General features: G+C 52.1%; 3 protein-coding genes across 3 annotated transcripts in view; 2 read left to right on the top strand and 1 right to left on the bottom strand.

Annotated features, from left to right (window-relative positions):
• SCN8A (sodium voltage-gated channel alpha subunit 8) overlaps positions 1 to 1,792 on the bottom strand; it is a 57,552-nt gene extending 55,760 nt beyond the window's left edge. The window contains exon 1 of the mRNA XM_042023673.1: positions 1,388 to 1,792. The gene's annotated coding sequence lies outside the window, so the exon portion shown is untranslated. The remainder of the gene's footprint in view (positions 1 to 1,387) is intronic.
• A 158-nt stretch (positions 1,793 to 1,950) lies between these two features.
• METTL7A (methyltransferase like 7A) lies at positions 1,951 to 4,558 on the top strand. The gene is made up of 2 exons (XM_042023675.1): positions 1,951 to 2,701; positions 3,764 to 4,558. The coding sequence occupies exons 1-2, from the start codon at positions 2,192 to 2,194 to the stop codon at positions 3,998 to 4,000; spliced, it is 747 nt and encodes a 248-aa protein (XP_041879609.1). The 5' UTR covers positions 1,951 to 2,191; the 3' UTR covers positions 4,001 to 4,558.
• Positions 4,559 to 5,032: 474 nt separating this feature from the next.
• Positions 5,033 to 11,442, top strand: TMPRSS12 (transmembrane serine protease 12). Its single transcript, XM_042023670.1, has 5 exons — positions 5,033 to 5,182; positions 6,165 to 6,363; positions 8,353 to 8,624; positions 9,660 to 9,802; positions 11,084 to 11,442. Exons 1-5 carry the CDS (start codon positions 5,086 to 5,088, stop codon positions 11,327 to 11,329), a joined length of 957 nt encoding a protein of 318 aa, XP_041879604.1. The 5' UTR covers positions 5,033 to 5,085; the 3' UTR covers positions 11,330 to 11,442.
• Positions 11,443 to 11,619: the final 177 nt, after the last annotated feature.

The following is an 11,619-nucleotide window of genomic DNA, read 5'->3' as shown; positions in this document are numbered from 1 at the left end:
CATCATCAGCAGCAGCAGCAGCAGCAGCATCATCCCTGTGTCCATCGGCATCCCTGTGTCCATCATCACCATCACCATCATAATCATCATCATCCCTGTGTCCATCGGCATCCCTGCGTCCATCATCACCATCACCATCATCATCAGCAGCAGCAGCAGCAGCAGCATCCCTGTGTCCATCGGCATCCCTGCGTCCATCATCACCATCATCATCATCATCCCTGTGTCCATCGGCATCCCTGTGTCCATCACCATCACCATCACCCCTGTGTCCATCCCCATCATCACCATCCTCAGCATCATCCCTGTGTCCATCATCATCATCACCACCTCATCATCACCATCATCCCTGTGTCCATCAGCATCCCTGTGTCCATCATCATCATCATTATCCCTGTGTCCATCACTGTCATTGTCATCATCCCAGTGTCCGTCATTGTCATCCCTCTGTCCATCATCATCATCCCTGTGTCTACCATCATCATCATCCCCGTGTCCATCGTCATCATCATCATCATCATCCCTGTGTCCATCACTGCCATCATCCCTGTGTCCATCGTCATCCCTGTGTCTACCATCGTCATCATCCCTGTGTCCATCATCATCGTCATCATCATCATCCCTGTGCCCATCGCTGCCATCATCCCTGTGTCCACGGTCATCCCTGTGAATTTCAGGAGCACCCCTGGGATTCCAACTAGGACACCCCCGGACTGCCTGAGCTGCGCACCAGAAACACTTCAAGGACACCCTGGCCTAGGGGCCTTGGTTCGGTTTGTGTGAGGGATCCCTGAGCCCGGAGCTTGAGGAATAAACTGGTCAACACCAAGGGGGGTGGCTAGGGATAAGAAACCACAAAAAACTTCCTAACGGACCTCAGTGATCCCACCAGACCCCAGAAGAGATGCAGTCCCAGGGGAAACACAAATTCCTGCACAACCGAGTGACACTTCCCCACTCTCCTTGGCCACTTTAACCATTTCCGTGACTCCCTGCAGCACAGCAGCAAGGAATTAAAACCGCATAAACTACCAGAGTGTAATAAAACAATCCATTACTGCCCGCATTTTGTGCTCCGCACACACAACACACAGCAATTAAAGGCTGGACACGATCTTGGAGGTCTTTTCCAACCTAAACGATTCTGTGATTCCCATTGTTCAATCTGTTTGTAGCTGCCACAAGGTGGAGGCATGAAAACAACAGAGCTCATTAATGAGGCACCTAATTACTCCCGGGTTTAATTTGCTTTATTGCCACCAGAGGGAGGAGGAGACACACTGGTGGCATTCCCAGGAAAACAAAACTCCAACGCACCCCCCAGCAGAACTGTTCCAAGGTTATTAGGGACCTTGGATCCTCGTGCCACCTGGAGCAGAGCTGTCACCTGTTAATGGCTGATCCACGCTGCCACCAAATCCTTTGGAAAACTCTGGTGACCACAGAGTTGACAAAGTCCTCCAGAATGTGTTCGTGGAGTGGTCAGTGTTGGTTCGACCCAAATAAAAACCCGAACTCCACAAGCTGCATGCAGAACTAGTGAATTAATAAACTCTTTTATCTCTGTCCATGATTCCCATCAAAGGTCTGGAAGATCACTGGGAGCCTGTTCTCGCCTGCCAGAGGATTTAAGGTGTCCTCAAACTGCAAAGACTTAAAACTGCTGTTCAGAGAGAGCACGGAGCTGCTGAGCAAACCCAGCAACTCACAGCGGCTGGAAAATCAACTCCCTAACAACTGCTTGAAGTGAAACATTAATCAAACCCCTAATGAAACTCCTGCAGAGATCCAGAGCTCGGCTGAGCTTCCCAGGGCAGCACAGGCTGCTTTAAGAGACGTGACTGTACCCGGAACTGCCGAGCACCCAATGAGGCCACTTGGAGAACTTTGCCAGGGACAAATGGAGTTGTGCTGCCCAGTTTGTCCCGGCTCGGGAACAAACCGGCAGCTCCTCCCCTGCCAGCCGGGGCACTCTGGTCGCCGCTTGGCTGCACCTGCACTGTTCTGTCCTCGCCTGTGACCGGACTTAGAAATCAGCTGCGGAAAAGAGTCGGCCAGAGCAACCCAAGCAGCTGAATGTACTTTGAGAGGACACGATGAGTACATGAAGGCAGCTCTGACTGAACTCCCCGAGCTCTAACACACAGGAGAAGCAGTTCTGCTCTGCGTGGATCCTCTGCCCACGCTGAAAATGCCAGAGGCCGGTGCGAGCGTCCTCCTGCTCCGTGCTTGCCTGGCACTGCTAGCCTCGCCCATCTACCTGCTGTCCTTCCTGGGCATGTGGGAGCCCTTCTGCAGGAAGGTCTTTTTTCCTTTCATCTTGGACAAGATTGGTGTAGTTCACGAGAGGAAGTCAAAGAAGCACAAGCAGGAACTATTCCGTAATCTTCCTGATTTCAGAGGCCCCTCAGGGGAGCTGAGGCTGCTGGAGATAGGCACTGGCAGCGGCACCAACTTCCAGTTCTACCCACCGGGCTGCAAAATCACTTGCACCGACATCAACCCCCACTTCCAGGAGAGTCTCTCCAGAAACATGAAGAAGAACGAGCACCTCCACTACGAGCGGTTCCTGGTGGCTGCGGGAGAAGACCTGCACCAGGTGCCCAGCGGCTCCGTGGACGCCGTGGTTTGCACCCTGGTGCTGTGCTCCGTGCACAGCGTCAGCAGCACCCTGAAGGAAGTGCTCCGGGTGCTCCGGCCGGTGAGTACCTGGGAAAAAACCTGTTATTACCTTTAACACCTACTCCAGAGGCACCATGCCACAGGGAAAGGGGAAAAAAAACAAAAACAGGTGGAAAAGAGTTGGTTTGAGCATAAAACCCAGACTCAGCTTGGTTCCTACAACACTCTATATGGCTGAGTGCTGCAAAGGGTACTGGGCAGACTGGTTTAGGCTTAGAATCCTAAAAGCAACATACTGCTAACTAAAAGTAGTTACAAAGCTAGCAGCAATCACAGCCCATCATTTAAAGCAGAATGTGGTGTTGTCCCTCCCCACTCACCGGATTTTCCTTGGGTGGGAAGCTCTGACCAAGGCTTAAAGATCTGTTTTAAATGAACTGCTTCAGCCTCTGTGAAGTGGAGCTGCTCTACCTGTAGGACCAGAGCAGTCTAATTAAACACCTTATTCCCTTGGAGTTACTAATGAGCTGCAGATTAAAACCAGATGGTTTGTTGGGGTATTTTTGCAACAGACTTTCAGCCTTTGAAGTGGCATTTTCATAGAATCATGGAATGGTTTGGGTTGGGAGGGACCTTAAAGTTCATCCCATTCCACCCCCTGCCCTGGCAGGGACACCTTCCCCTGTCCCAGGCTGCTCCAAGCCCCATCCAACCCGGCCTTGGACACTGCCAGGGATCCAGGGGCAGCCCCAGCTGCTCTGGGCACCCTGTGCCAGGGCCTGCCCACCCTCCCAGGGAGGAATTTCTTCCCAATATCTCATCTAACTCTGCCCTCTGTGAAAAACTGATGGGTTGGAGCAGATTTGCACATTTATCTTAGTTTCCTTTGGAAAAAACAGTCATAGTAACAACTAATTTAAACAAAACCACAACAAACTCTTGCTGGAATAAAAGAGGGATCAAATAAGTCAATTCTTTGTGCTTTTTGAATGGGCATTTTGAATATCTGGATGTTTCCTTCTTTCATTAATTCCAACTGACAGAGGAGAGGGAAAAAGGAGGGAAAAGGGGAAGAGAGGGGGTGGTGGGAGCCGCTTGGCGTGACCCCAACACCCGCTGTAAGAAGACTCTCTGTTCCCAGGGAGGAGCTTTCTATTTCTTGGAGCACGTGGCCGCTGAGCATTCCAGCTGGAAGTATTTTTGGCAGCAGGTCTGTTACCCGACTTGGAAACTCATCTTTGCTGGATGCTGCCTCACGAGAGAGCTATGGAAGAATCTGGAAGAGGCCAAGTTCTCAGAGCTGAAGATACAACACATAAGTGTGGCACTGCCCTGGATGCCCATCGAGCCACACATCGTGGGGTACGGGGTGAAGTAACCCCTGTCCTGCCCCCCGTCCCCCAAAATTCTTCATTTGACCAACACACCCTGCACGGCACAGGCTCCTCCACACGTGCCTGTATCAGTAACACAGTGAAGGACTTAAATCGGAAGCCAAACTATCAGGTGATAAGAGAGGGTCAATTTTCTGAATGTCTCTGAATCACATAATCAGCAAGGTTGGAAATGACCTTTTGGATCAGAGTCCAACAGTTAACTCAGCACCAGCACCATGTTCACCACTAAACCGTGTCCCCACATGCCACATCCACATGTCTTTTGAACATTTCCAGGGGTGGTGACTCCACCACTGCCCTGGGCAGCCTGTGCCAGGGCCTGACAGCCCTTTCTGTGAAGAAATCTTTCCTCCTATCTAATCAAACCTCCCCTGGTGTAACTTGAGGCTGTTTCCTTCCTGGAGCCCTGGCACTGCTAACCCTGCCTTGCTGCAGGGTTAACCCTTGCTGCTAACCCAGCCCGGTGCAGCCAGGGAGGATCCCAGGACAACAAAATACCCGCCCGGGAGGCAGAAAATAAATGTATAAATGGAAAGAGACTGCTGCCTGTGCCTGGTTAACTCTGGGACGGGGCTCCTTCAGGTGCTCCCCAGCTGGCATGTCGCTGGGGCTCCGTCGGACCTGCTGCCCCCTCCCCACGCTCCCTCACGGCTGTTCCTGCTCCACCTGACGGAACCTGAACCCCCAAACCTGACCCTTGGCCCAGGCGAGGGTGAGACCCCCTGAACCTCTGCTCAGGCGAGGCTGGGCCCCCTGACCCACGGCTGAAAACCTTGACCCTTTGCAGAGATGAGACCCCTGACCCTCTGCCCAGGTGAGGGTGAGATCCCTGCGCCTCTCCCCAGATGAAGCTGAGCCCCCTGCACCTCTGCCCAGGTGAGGGCGGGCCCCGTGACGCTTTGCCCCAGCTGAGGGTTCCCTGGCAGAGGTCGGTGAGCGCCCGGCGGCCCCTCCCGCCCCTCACCGGCTCCTCCGTCCGCGCTCCCGCGCCGTCCCCGCCGCCCCAACGGCGCCTCCCGCCGGGGCTGCCCTCAGGCCCCGCAGCCATCTTCGGCCCTCGGCGGACATGCAGCGGGCGCGGCCCGCGGTGCCGCTGCTGCTGCTGCTGCTGCTGCTCGCGGGACCCCTGCCCGGGGGGACGGCCCCGAGGGACCTCGGTGACGGTACCGGGACCCAGCGGGGCCGGGTCGGGGAAGGGGGATGCGAGCGGGGAAGAGCCTGAGCAGAGCGGGCCGTGGTGGGGGGAAACGAGGAAAAACCTCATTTACACCGAAATTTGGTGAATTCGTAAAGTAGCAGCGACTGAGCGCGCCTAACCGCAAATATATACTCAAGAAATACACCTTAGTCAGATAAATACGCGTATTTCACATCGGCTGAGAAGTCCCGGGATTCCCAGACGCCGGGATCTGTGAGGCAGCGCGTCCTGCAGTGCAGAGATCCGCGGAATGGTTTTGGCTGGAAGAGAGGGACCTTAAAGCTCCCATTCCACCCCTGCCAGGGCAGGGACACCTCCCACTGTCCCAGGCTGCTCCAAGCCCCAATGGCCAGCCTGGCCTTGGACGCTGCCAGGGATCCAGGGGCAGCCACAGCTGCTCTGGGCACCCTGTGCCAGGGCCTGCCCACCCTCCCAGGGAGGAATTCCTTCCCAATATCCCATCCATCCCTGCCCTCTGGCAGTTTGAAGCCATTGCCCCTTGTCCTGGCACTCCAGGCCTGTGTAGAAGGTCTCTCTCCATCTTTCCTGCAGCTCCTTCAGGGACTGGAGTGCCATAGTTCAGTTAACCTGAAGCTTTTTTCCTCCCAATCGCAATTCCCCCAGCCTTTCCTCACAGCAGAGCTGCTCCATCCCTCTAAACAACTTGGTGTCCTCACCTCCAACAGGTCCATGTCCTTCCTGTGCTGTGGTTATGCTGGAGATTCAAAATGCAAAACCAAACCGACCAAAAAAAACCAACCAAAAACCAGCACCACCACCACCAGCAACAAAAAAGACCCACCAAAACCCCCAAGCACCCAACCAAACAAAAACCCCAAAACAACAGAAATAAAGACCAGCCCATAAACCCTGAGCACCCACAAGCGCTGCCCCAAAAGCTCAGTTTTGCCCTCCGGGTGCTCTAAGGGGCCCACTGTATTTTGCAGAGTGTCAGCAGCAGCTGCCGCTGGCCCGGAGCGTCGCGTCCTGGATCGTGGGGGGCCACGAGGCCCCGGAGGGCGCGTGGCCGTGGGTCGTGAGCCTGCAGGTGCTGCGCGGTGGTGTCCGGTTCGTGCACCTGTGCGGCGGCGTCCTGCTGAGCCGGAGAGCTGTGCTGACCGCCGGGCACTGCGTGGACGGCAGGACGTAGGTACCGGGGCTGAGCCCTGGGCACCGCGGCTGAATGCCAGCCCAGCGGGGCCTGGGACGGGGAAGGAGGCCACGGGCACCTGTGTCAGTCAGTGTGGCCGAAGGAGCAGAGCTGGGGTTGTCCCCCTGCGCTGGGTGCTGTGAGGCCACTCAAGTGCTGTGTCCAGTTCTGGGCCCTCATGGCAAGGAGGACGTTGAGGGGTTGGAGCATATCCAGAGCCTGGAACAGAGCTGGGGAAGGGGCTGGAGCACAGGTCTGATTGAAAAGACCTCCAAGACCATCAAGTCCAACCTGTGACTGATCCCCACCTTGTCCCCAGGCCAGAGCACTGAGTGCCACCTCCGGTCATTCCTTGGGTACCTCAAGGGATGGGGACTCCACCAACTCCCTGGGCAGCCAACATCAGGAATAATCAGTGAAGAATCATAAGTCAACATCAAGAAATCTTGGCTGTGCCCTTCTGGCCTGGGCCAGAACTACCTGGGTTGTTTCTAATAAGGGGCTGTTTGGTTTTGATTTATAGAATCACAGAGTGAGACATTGGATGAGATCTTCTCGTCCAACCCCGAACCTGGGCTTTTCCAACTCTGGGCTATTCACCCCAGCCTAGTGCTGGGGTCATGGCTGGGGAAGGAGCTGCTCCCTGTGGAACAGCAGCTGGAGCAGGAGGACCCTCTCTCATGCCAGGTTTTCTGCTCCTTTCCCCAGCCCATTCCCCAAAGTAGTTTGGGCTGCTTTGTTCCACGGAGCTCTGATTTTTCTGGTTAATAGAGTTTTCTGAACCACTAAAACTCACCAAGAAATGTTGTGATATTTAGATTATAAACACTCCATTAGTTTTAACACTATTTCCTTTTTTTCTTGTTTATCAGAACCAACAATTTGGCATTTAATTTTTTTTTTTTTTTTTTGGACAATGTGGTAATAACTCCTCAGAACAGACTTTTAACTGCCCTTACAGCAACTCTGGAGCATTTCAGCTCTCAGCACTGGTCTCTTTTCCAGCCTTTACCACAGTTGCACAATCTGCATCAGTTGACATCAACTGTGTTGACACAGCCATGACCTGGGGGAAAGTGAACTGTAAAATCTGCAAACTTTGGAATTTTATCCTTTATCAGGACTTCATTACATCAGCTCCTTGTTTGCATTTAACAAACATTTATTTGCAATATAATGCCTCTTTATCAATTTAAGTTTTACCTTAATTTTGGAGGTTAATTTGAATTTTATAGCTCATCCCAGGCCAAATTCAAATCTCACTTAATAAAGGTTTTTTTCAACATTACTTGACTAGAAATTAGGTCTGAATGACTCTACTCCTATTTCTAAATTTAATATTAACTTGATAGTCATAATTTTTACTTCTAGATAATGGATTTCCCAGGTCTAGGTACAAGCAGAGTCTTTATGAGCATTGTGGGGGATGAACCTCCTTCCTTTGTCCAAAATAAAACCACGTTTTTAGCTTTGTCAGACTAACATCTCCTGGTGGCTTCTGCTGAGATGGGGTGGGAGGAAAAATCTGGGTGTCATCTGAAATCCTTAATCTGAATTTTCCTCAGCAGCCATAACCATCAATAGGCAAAGGGAGTGTTCACATGGACAGAATGGTAATGAGGCAAATTTGTTCCAGGAAATATTTACTATGGAATTTTCAATGTATATTCCTAGAGGTGCATAAGCAAAAGAAGGCAGGGTTAGAGGGGATATTGGGAGGGAATTCCTCCCTGGGAGGGTGGGCAGGCCCTGGCACAGGGTGCCCAGAGCAGCTGGGGCTGCCCCTGGATCCCTGGAAGTGTCCAAGGCCAGGCTGGACATTGGGGCTTGGAGCAGCCTGGGACAGTGGGAGGTGTCCCTGCCAGGGCAGGGGGTGGAATGAGATGGGCTTTAAGGTGCCTCCAATCCAAACCATTCCTGGATTCCATGATTCTATGAAAACAAACGGTTAAAACGATGTAAAACCCATGTGAATTCTCTCGTAGGGATCCATGTTCCTGGCGAGCCGTCCTGGGCGTGCACAACCTTCAAAAACACAGTCCATACACAGCAAAAAGAAGGATCAGGAGGATCATTGTGCACTCGGAGTTCAAGAGAGAAACCTTTGAGAACGACGTGGCGGTGTTTGAGCTGAAATCGGCGGTGCGGCACAGCCTCTACGTGCAGCCCATGTGCCTGCCCCCGGCCGCCCTGGTCCTGCCCTTGGAGAACAGCTCCGACTGCTACATCAGTGGCTGGGGACGCACGGCCGAGAAGGGTAATGGGCTCTGGCCACTGCTGAGCACATTCTCACCCACACACCAGCGGGTTCCACCCACTCCAGCTCCCTGAATTTATAAACTCACTTTGCACTTGGAACTTAGAGGGCTTTTCCCACCTTTCAAGGGGCAGCGGCACCAAATTGAAAGAGGACGGGTTCAAATTAGATATTGGGAAGGAATCCCTCCTTGTGAGGGTGGGCAGGCCCTGGCACAGGGTGCCCAGGGAAGCTGGGGCTGCCCCTGGATCCCTGGCAGTGTCCAAGGCCAGGCTGGATGGGGCTTGGAGCAGCCTGGGACAGGGGAAGGTGTCCCTGCCCATGGCAGGGGTTGGGAACAAGATATCTTTAAGGTTCCTCCCAAGCCAAACCATTCTGTGACTCTTAACTGGATTTGCTCAGGTTATGGTCTCCTCACACAATGTCATTTAACTCTGCAGTGAGGATCGGCTTTCAGGGGTTTTCCATCACAAGCAGGTTAGACCCACACAGCTGTAACCACAGGAATAAATTTCCCAGACTTTCTTCCAAGTATAACATGAAAAAAAGGAAAATAAACCCAGCTGATTTGAGATTTGTGGTGCAGGTCAACATGGGCTGCTGGAAACAGCTATTTTATTGAAAAGCAACAATTCTGATGCCACGTGTTGTGAACTGGGGTGTTCCCATGGGATTTATGAATGACTACACCCCCTCCAACTCTCTCTTTACTCCCACTGGGTACAAATTCAATGCCAGTTGGTGTTGTGTGGGGGAGTTTCGGGGTCAGCTGGGATTGTATGAGCCTGTTTGATAAGTCACCTCTGACACTTTGAGCAAGGCAGGTGTATTCTCATTGATGCTTCTTCTGAGGAAGAATTGCAAAACCTTCATCAAACCCAAGTCTGCAAACCCTTAACCCACTCGGATCCGTGTCATATCCATGTCTAAACATGTCCAGGAACACACCTAGGCTGGCGAAACGAAAAAAACCACAGTAAAATTGCTACACACTCCAGCATATTTCACCCTTTCTAAATTCTGTCTCCATTCAAGGTAAAATCTCATCTGTGCTGAAAGAAGCCCAAGTGGAAATCCTCCCTCCCAGCCTGTGTAACAGCTCCGAAGGGTACGCGGGGCTCATGGACAACAGAGTGCTCTGCGCCGGCGCCTGGGCCGGAGGCACCGACGCCTGCCAGGTGAGAAGGGAGGTGGTGCCCCACCTGCCTCGGTGGAACTCCCAAGCCAGAGGCTCAGCAGCATCGTGATTTGTAGCATAATGAATTAAAACAGCAGAAATACTAACTAGAAAAACATGTCAAATGCAAAGGAAGCATCATAAAAGGGTGGGACAGTGATTGCAAAGCAAAAACATACACAAAGAATTTGGTGATGTTGGAAAGATGACAGGAGTAAGTGAACAAAGAGGAAGGATAAAGAATGCAACAAACTTATGCCACGAAGGTGTCAGTAAATGATACACGATACAAAACATTGGACAGACACGTGTCACTGTACCATGGAGCGTGTGTGAAGCACATGTATGTCTCACCTGTTCTTGTGCTGGAGAGCAGCACTGGACATGGATGTGGCTCAGGGATGTGGCTCAGGGATAGGGCTCTAAAAAATGGCTCAGGGATGTGGTTCAGGGATAGGGCTCTAGGAAATGGCTCAGGGATAGGGCTCTAGGAAGTGGCTCAGGGATGTGGCATGATTTTCGTTTAAATGCTGAACAATCACCACCTCTTTCTCGGAAAAGCCAGTTCTCAGGTCCAAAGCACTGGCAAAATCTGCAGCACCAGCTGGGACACAGAGACATTTCTAATTAAACCCCATAATGTATCCTAAGTGCTTTGTCTGATACAGTTCCTGCTTCTCTCAGCAGTTTTCCCTAAGCAGGTGACACGGCCAAGACACGGGATGTGTGTTCCTTACTGTGTCCCTTGGAGCTCCCACACCGTGTGCACAACACATTCCCCAATTCAGTGAGGAGTGAAGGTTTAGGCATGAAAAGGTGCAGAGAGAAAACAACAGAACCTGAGTTAAAAGATACTGAAGCAGTGCAGGCCTGGGGCTCTGGTCAGTGCAGTGCTGACCAGAATCAGGAGGAATTTCTCCATAGAAAGGGTGGTCAGGCATTGGAAGGCGAGGAAGGTTTGGAGCCCCCCTTCCCTGGAGGTGTCCCAGGAACAACGATGTGGCACTCAGTGCTTTGGTCTGGGTGACAAGATGGGGATCAGGCAGAGCTTGGGCTTGGGCTTGGAGGGCCTTTCCAACCTCAGGGATGCCGATTCCGTGTCTTTCAGCAACACCAGGTTTACCTTGAGTTGTCCATGTGCTACTGCCCACGTGTTACTGTCATTGTGACTGTCCAGTTAACTGAGCTGCTTAAAACGAATCTAAAAAATACCATGATTACTGCCTGAATTGTTTCCTGGAAGGAGTTACATGCTACTGGTTTTTGTGGTGTTCATTTGTAGGGCGACAGCGGGGGCCCCTTGGTGTGTTACCACCCCGACACTGACAAGTACTACCTCATCGGCATCGCCAGCTTTGGGGTTGGCTGCGGCCGCCCCAAATATCCTGGGATCTACGTCCGCCTGTCTCAGTACAGAAAATGGATCAAAGCAAAGCTTCGGCTGACCAACACGAGTCGGAACCCCGTGAGCACAACGCTCACCATCCTCCTGACTGTGGCACACACCGTGCTCGCACAGACTTTGTAGAGGGGCAAAGCATCGTGTCATCCTCGTGGAGGTCTGTTCTGCCTGGGAAAGCTTGGAAAAAAGAGCTCCCTCCTGCCTCTCAATAAAACCAAGAGCCAAAGGATGTGCACTTACTTTTTAGGAGTCATGTTTGCAATTGTATTTTTTGTTTCCTGCCTCTGATATCCACACTGACAGTAGAGGAAACAGTAACAGCCTTGGCACTAGTAAGGAAAATTGAATATAGAAATGTTATCAACTGGAAACACTTCCTTCCCACCCTATTTCTGTGCTTTTCCAGCCATCAGAAG

The sequence above is a fragment of the Corvus kubaryi genome, unplaced genomic scaffold (assembly GCF_017639235.1).
Source record: "Corvus kubaryi isolate FWS band 111438036 unplaced genomic scaffold, C.kubaryi_AGA036_p1.0 37253, whole genome shotgun sequence".
Lineage (NCBI taxonomy): Eukaryota > Metazoa > Chordata > Aves > Passeriformes > Corvidae > Corvus > Corvus kubaryi.
The sequence above is the reverse complement of the archived record's forward strand: the minus strand, read 5'-3'. Positions and strand labels throughout refer to the sequence as shown.